At 36.3% G+C, this 7,789-nt stretch overlaps 1 protein-coding gene across 2 annotated transcripts; it reads left to right on the forward strand.

The window, feature by feature from the left end:
* The first annotated feature begins 1,638 nt into the window (after nucleotides 1-1,638).
* LOC125213666 (probable boron transporter 2) lies at nucleotides 1,639-6,091 on the forward strand. 2 transcript variants are annotated; one of them, XM_048114329.1, is made up of 12 exons: nucleotides 1,644-2,575; nucleotides 2,697-2,779; nucleotides 2,866-3,058; nucleotides 3,141-3,279; nucleotides 3,546-3,711; nucleotides 3,812-3,978; nucleotides 4,087-4,260; nucleotides 4,333-4,428; nucleotides 4,513-4,650; nucleotides 4,741-5,060; nucleotides 5,129-5,399; nucleotides 5,625-6,091. In XM_048114329.1, exons 1-12 carry the CDS (start codon nucleotides 2,472-2,474, stop codon nucleotides 5,910-5,912), a joined length of 2,139 nt encoding a protein of 712 aa, XP_047970286.1. In that variant the 5' UTR covers nucleotides 1,644-2,471; the 3' UTR covers nucleotides 5,913-6,091. The 2 variants fall into 2 exon arrangements, with proteins under 2 accessions (XP_047970285.1, XP_047970286.1); XM_048114328.1 differs by having other exon boundaries at nucleotides 1,639-2,575; nucleotides 3,812-4,260.
* Nucleotides 6,092-7,789: the final 1,698 nt, after the last annotated feature.

Below are 7,789 nucleotides of genomic sequence, written 5' to 3' on the forward strand. Positions count from 1 at the left end.
CCAAAAATAACACGATAAGTAGCAACTACCTAAACGATGAAACATTTTCAAGTAAACGTCTCAAACGATAGGACAAAATTGACCCTTTACCTAAAAAAAGATTTATGTCAAGTTCGCAAGCTGGAAAAAATTTGCAGTTAAATAAGGCTGATATGCAAAATAAAACTGCATGATGTGTCTATCTCTATGTATACATACGTCGAATTTCCAACCAAATTTTGCAGTTAAGGTTGATATGCAAAATGAAAATAAGTGATGTGTCTATGTATACATATGTCGAATTTCCAACCGTTTATCCAATTTCTAATTCACAAGTTATGAAATAAGAAAATTTGCGTGTCAAACTTGAGTTTGCATTTCCTTTAGTAATTACTATATGCTAATGATGTAGTACTATCTATAATATTAAAAGTACCTTAGGATTCAAAACTAGAACTGTCGATTAATTAGTTAAAATACACACTACATATATAATTTATAGGTATTTATTGAAAGCCTATATAATCAAATAATTAGTTGTTTTAGGCGTTGTTCAAACGCAATTTTCTCTGAAAGTGTATCATGTCAAATTGTCACGAAGACATACTTCTTCAGTATGTTTGTAATTTTTTATTTTTATTTTATTTTTGTAATTTGTTACAATGAATTGTGTACATATCGAAATGATAACCAACTTCGATGCAAGTCAATGGTCATCAATTCATCATAAACCTAAAATTGAGTTCCTAGATTGAATTAAAAATTGTAGAATCATAAATTCATTTCGGGCTTACCAAACTATATATATACATTTTTAGCCTAGCTAATTAGGAGTATTTCCTAATTAATCTACACATTTTGCCCAAATTAGGAAAAATTGTTTTTTAAGGGTTTAGCGTGCACCATCTAAATCTAAAATACAATCCAATCAACTTGCAATTCTCTAACATAATTTAGGATTAATTCACCTTCAATTTTGGCACAATTTGCTTTAAACCTTTGAAATTTGTAATGAAAGGACATTTATTTCCAATTTATTCAAAATCATCCGATTTACTCAAACGACATTATTTTAATAGATACAATATCGGAACTTTTTTAGGAAAACAACCTCATTTTAAACTTAACAAAATAGAACTCACTATGAAAGTGTAAGTTGGTACCGTTAAACCTTAAACCTCAAAACAACGTTGTCTTTGTCGTATAAATTGATAGGAAGATTCAACCAGGACTTCAATTTCCCTATTTTTTTCAGGGTTGTAAAACCAAAGTTTATTCTCCAAGAATCAAATGTGCTAAATTCTAGAAGAAAACAAGGAGAAAATTAGCTTAAAACGATTTTATTCTGTGCATAACGCATAATATCAAGCTTGTTTCAGAGAATCAGCCTCCTCAGCGCAAAAAGGTAAATATGTGCTTCAATTTAGTGTAATCTTCTAAATCAAACATGTCATATTCTGTCTTAGACGAATACATACCCAGCAAATTGCGATGATTTATGCTTTTTTTGGAGGCAATTTTATCAAGAATAGTAATTTTTGTAATCTTCTGTTTAATGTACTTGCATGCTTCCGTCTGAAAACTACCTATTTAAATGCTTTCTCACCTCACACTGTCACTGCTCACACACAGCTTGCGTCGCTACCAAAGTTAAAAAAAAAAACTTATAAAAGGACACTTGTGCGTGTGTGTGTGTGTGTCGCTCATTTATAATCTTCATTCTTGACATCTCTCTTTCCTAATTTCATCAGATCACCTCTCTTTCCTTCAATCTTGTTCATGCAAATTGTGCTTTAACATCTCTCAAGGGGGAAAAATTCTCACTTTCCCACAAAAAAATTGATTCTTGCTCTTTTCCACAAATGGGGTCTCGCTAAATTGCTTGATTCTTGCTCCTTTCCCCTTTCTGGTTGCAAAGTTTGAATCTTTTTGAATATTAGGAATCTAGGATTTCATACCATGTAAATTGATCTCAGCTTCTTGTTTTGGGTTTGTGCATTTTGGTTTGAAGTAGTTGATGGTTAGAAAAGTATCTAATTTGATGTAAGTTGAGTGTTGATATGATGGATCTGAGCATTATTTCAGTCAACCGTTAGTCCGATTTCTCTGTTCTTGATCAGCAATGCATCCATTTCGTTAGAATTGTTTCTCTTTCTGCTACAGACATGGAATACAAGTAGGCCTAGGATTATTCTTCACCAGTTTCTGTGATTCTTTTGTTCATTTTTTGCTGAACACTTACAAACTATTCTTTCCAAATTTTTAGTAGGATGTAACCTTTTTTTTCTAATTCTTGAAAGTATGGGCCTCTTGAAAGGTCTCAAATTATACACAGATTCAAAGATATGCCAACCTTTTACAATAATCAAGTAGTTTATGCTCTTCTGCCCATAGCCTTTCTTATGCAAATATAGTTTTAGTGATATTGGCCTCTCGAGTACCTTTTTTTGGTGTTGAATTATACTTTGTGTGGGAAATTTGGGTGTTTTTTCATGGAGGAAACATTTGTTCCGTTTCGTGGGATTAAAAATGACCTCAAAGGGAGGCTTTTGTGCTACAAACAAGATTGGAGTGGAGGGATAGGCGCCGGTATCAGGTGTGTTGTTTTCGGTCATGCTTCAAATGTAATGCACTGTGAAAAAGAAGAAATGTTGATTTGTGTTTGTGAGTGTTGTTTCAAAGAGTTTTTTGATGTTAAGTCAACACTCTTTTTGTAGGATCTTGGCTCCAACAACATACATCTTTTTTGCATCGGCAATTCCTGTTATATCTTTCGGTGTGCAGCTGGAGAGGAACACCAGTAAGGGCGATTTTTTGTCTGAATTTTGGTATATTTTCTTGTTATGTTGCAAAGGTGTAATAAAAAAAAACTTGGTGTTGCTGCAGATGGAACTTTGACAGCAGTGCAAACACTTGCATCAACTGCACTTTGTGGTGTGATCCACTCTGTCATAGGTGGACAGCCACTGCTTATACTTGGGGTAGCTGAGCCCACGGTGTTAATGTACACTTTCATGTTTGATTTTGCCAAAGATCGAAAAGATTTGGGGGAGAAGTTGTTCTTAGCCTGGACAGCATGGTATATAAGTTTTGAACTGTTTTAAACATAAAGACCACAAAGTCTAGAAATATTGTATTGAATGCTGAACTGTCTTGTGTAGGGTATGTGTGTGGACATCCATTTTGCTTTTCTTGCTGGCTATCTTAGGTGCTTGCTCTATTATCAATCGGTTTACGCGTGTTGCTGGTGAATTGTTTGGTCTTTTAATCGCAATGCTCTTTATGCAGCAAGCAATTCGTGTGAGCATCGCTGTACCCTTCCTCGACTTTTTTTTCTAGATGATCTAGCATATATACTTAGCAACATTCCTTGCCTTCTAACACGAAGCATTTCCCTTAATTTTGTGCTCATGAATCGTAGCACCAATTTAGTCAATCATCTAGTCTGATAATGTTGGTTTATGTTCAATTATCTTTCGCTTATCATTGCGATTTTCACTTACTACTCTGAGGATTTTTATTTATCTGTTGTTCTGATCATGATTGTTAAATCTGACTTATATTAGGGAGTCGTGGAGGAGTTTGGCATTCCTAAGCGGGGAAATGGAAGTGCAACTGCACTTATACCTTCCTGGCGCTTTGGAAACGGAATGTTTGCTTTGGTGCTTTCATTTGGCCTTCTTCTCACTGCATTGAGTAGTCGTAAGGCTAGATCCTGGCGCTATGGTACAGGTGCGCTAACTATCACGAATGCAATTAATAAAGAGAATACATTAAACTTCACGCTGTTCTTGTATAGCCCGAGTTTGCTAACTTGTAGCTCAATTTAAAGGATGGCTTAGAGGATTTATCGCGGACTATGGTGTCCCACTGATGGTGCTCGTGTGGACTGGCTTGTCTTACATACCAGCTAACGATGTTCCAAAAGGGATACCGAGAAGACTTATTAGCCCGAATCCATGGTCAGATGGTGCATACGCGAACTGGACAGTTATCAAGGTGCTTCTCCCTTTATCCTTTCGAAGTAGCTACAAAAGTGAAACGAAACCCCGTATCCAAGTCACTGATCTCTCTCTGTTTCCTTCCCGTTTCTCTTTTATGTCTCAGGACATGGGGGATGTGCCACTAATGTATATTATTGGAGCATTTATTCCTGCCACGATGATAGCTGTGCTTTATTACTTTGATCATAGCGTTGCATCTCAACTCGCGCAGCAGAAAGAGTTCAATCTGAAGAAGCCATCTTCGTATCACTATGATCTCCTTCTCTTGGGACTTTTGGTAAGTTGCAGATCAAGATTTTCTAGTGTTCTTATCCCTTCATGAAAGTAACATACTATTTCGCGGGACTAGGTGATAATATGTGGTCTAATCGGGATTCCTCCCGCCAATGGAGTTATTCCGCAGTCCCCAATGCACACGAAAAGTTTGGCCACTCTGAAACATCAGGTAAATTTCACAGAATTCGAAGCATAGTATGACCAGATATGTTTCATCTCACGCTATGGATTTTCCCCGTTTCTCGTGAAACAGCTTTTGAGGAACAAGCTCGTGTCTACTGCTCGAGATAGCATCAGTAAAAATGCCAATCTCTCTCAGCTGTATAGAAGCATGCAAGAAGCATACACAGAGATGCAGACTCCCCTCGTGTACCAAACTCCCGCTGTTCTGGTATGACGCCTTCGATTCCTTTGAAACGACTAGCATCGTTTTGAGATGTTTAAACGCCAAATGCATATTCTTATCCACTGTTCCGAATAGGGATTGAAGGAGCTGAAAGATTCTACCGTTCAGCGCGCATCCACTAGTGGCTACATGGATGCACCAGTCGATAATGCCATATTTGATGTGGACAAGGATGTCGATGATCTTCTCCCCGTGGAAGTTAAGGAGCAACGCCTCAGCAATCTGCTTCAGGCCTTAATGGTCGGAGCTTGTCTCGCTGCCATGCCTCTCTTGAAAAAGATCCCCACTTCAGTCCTCTGGGGCTATTTCGCGTTCATGGCAATCGAGAGCTTGCCAGGAAATCAGTTCTGGGAAAGAATCCTGCTGCTTTTCACAGCTCCAAGTCGAAGATACATGTGAGGATCTCAAGAATGTCATTTTTTATCGTTGTTTCACCTTCTCTGACTCTCGGAAACTGATGTAGGGTGCTAGAGGAGCATCACGCAACCTTTGTGGAGACGGTGCCTTTCAGAACAATCGCGTTCTTCACTTTGTTTCAGACGGTTTACTTGCTTCTATGCTTTGGAATAACGTGGATCCCCATTGCCGGCGTCCTCTTCCCCTTGCTGATCATGCTTCTCGTTCCCGTTCGCCAGTATCTGCTACCCAAGTTCTTCAAAGGTGCTCATCTGCAAGACTTGGATGCTGCAGAGTATGAAGAAGCCCCCGCAATTAGCTACAACTTATCCTACGACGTAAGTCTTCGCTTCATAAACCTATCTACTATGTCGGCTTTAAAGTGATGTTTTTGAGTTAAGTGAAGAGAGAGAAAAAGAACTGAGAGGGAATAAAGTACGAGAGAGAATAAAAGGGTTGATTTTTGTCAAAAAAGAAAATGACACATTTAACTTAGGATGTAACCAAAAAGAAATACGAATCGATTAACTTGCCTACCTTTTTTACTGGTTTTATGCATTCAGGAGCAAGGCAATGCCATCACTCTTGACAGTGGCGAGTTGTTGGACGAGATGATTACGAGAAGTCGAGGCGAGATACGCTCTGGTCGTAGCCCAAAGGTCACAAGTTCGACACAATCGCCTCTGGAGGAAATGAAGGCTGCATACAGTCCAAGGCTGCCTGAGAGGGCGCAGAGTCCACGTCTTAGTGAAATAAGATCGGAGCTGAGCCCGGGGTTGAGTGGTAGACAAGAAGTAAATCGAACCCCGAGCCCTCTCGGACAAACCAGTCGTGGATCAACGTCTTTGTAATCGAGCCATCTCCGTTAAGTTATCGTTTTGGTGCTTGAGAGGTCCTTATATGCTAAAGAGACTTATGTAAAAAATTAGATATTTGGTTATTGTGTTTAATGTCTTCTACATTGTACACAACTTTCACTCTCTCATGGGCAGAAGAGAGTTAATGATAAAAGTGGGTGATATTTATTTAATTTGATACTTCTAAATAAATTTGTCAAGATCATGTTTGTTAAAAGAAACTGATATGTGCACATGTTGATTGCCTTTTCTCTTGTAATCACCAAAGATTGGGTAATCCTTTTTTTTCACATATTGCACAACATGTATTCCTCAACTTTTTGCTTGTCTCTCTACTTTGATTGTTAAATCAAAGTTTTGCAACAATAATATTTATCAATTCCAATCATTGCTTATAACTACAACACCACCTGAGCCATGGCTAAGACTAGTAACAGAGTTTTAGTATAGAAATCGTTCGGAATAGAAAAAACAATAAAATCAATGTATAGAATAAAATAACACTATACCACTCTATAAGAGAAGCAACAAGTGAACACAAGAATACATAAGCAAAAGGGATAACACACGTCTTGATGTTATCTGTCAACCTCCAGAGAATAGTGATTTTGCCATATCTCCAAGCCGAAGGAGAAGATTAAAAACAAAATCATAAAACATACAAGGTAAACAACAACTAAAGTCACAAGGAATATGTCAGTTGATAGTTTTTGAGAATTTAAAACGTGTCATATGTTGCGATAGTCGACAATTGCTAGAGAACTTAATTGAACACAATAAAGTCCATATACCAGAGCGATGACTGGGTGCATCATCATACGTTTCATACCTAAACGATATTTATAATATTATGAAATAAAATATTAAACCAAAGTATACATGTGGGAAAAAAGGAGAGAATTATAGTGGGTGAATCATAGAGTAGGGGAACACAATTTGGTGGAATATGAATGCAAGAGCAATAGTTGTCCGAAAACAAGGAGTGATGTCCTAACACCTAACATTATTGTCTCACTAAACAACTTCTCACCATGTTTTCATTCAATAAAAAAACTCACACATTCGTAATAATATTCCCATGGTTTAATAAAAGAATATACACTTTATTCATTTATAAACAAATATTCTATTAATCCCATATATCTAATTTTTTTTATCATGGTGTTTGATACAATCAGATGACAACAATGTGAAATAAAACAATTTAATACTAATATTATTTACTTAGTTGAAAAAAATGTTTCTTTGGGTAAGTGACATCATAAAGTTAGGTAACTAATCCGATTAAGAAAATAATTCGTAGTTGATTTATAAAGTGATCAGGTAAACATGATTCCATATTTTATAGTTATGTCAGGCTCAAAGGATATCTTAGATTTTTGTCGTTTTAACTTTTATGTAATTAAACACGAATCAGTACTCATTAGACATAAAAAAAATTCCATCTTCAAACATTTGACTAATTTCCGTGCCACTAGATTTGATAGTTATATAATTGCAAAAAAAAAAAACCATCTTCCAAACAAAAATAAAAAATTAATACTATAATGATGAGTTTGGCGAACTACTCTAAATAATTTAATCAGGTCACACACTTAGAAACAAGAATCGACAAATGGGGATAATGTAAGATATCATTTAATATTTGGTAGTATATAATTTAATCTCTCTTGTATAGTACAATAGTTAGGTTTACAATATTAAACTTGGATCAGATTTTCTAATGCATCAATATGCAATATTTCTTCTCCTATTGTTAATTGTTAGAACTTAGAAAGACTGAAGTACATTACTTTATGGGGATCAAATATCAACAAATATAGATCCTGTCTGCAACAAAGCTGTTTTTTAAAAGGATACACTACTACTAT

This window comes from Salvia hispanica, chromosome 3, assembly GCF_023119035.1.
Source record: "Salvia hispanica cultivar TCC Black 2014 chromosome 3, UniMelb_Shisp_WGS_1.0, whole genome shotgun sequence".
Classification (NCBI taxonomy): Eukaryota; Viridiplantae; Streptophyta; class Magnoliopsida; order Lamiales; family Lamiaceae; genus Salvia; species Salvia hispanica.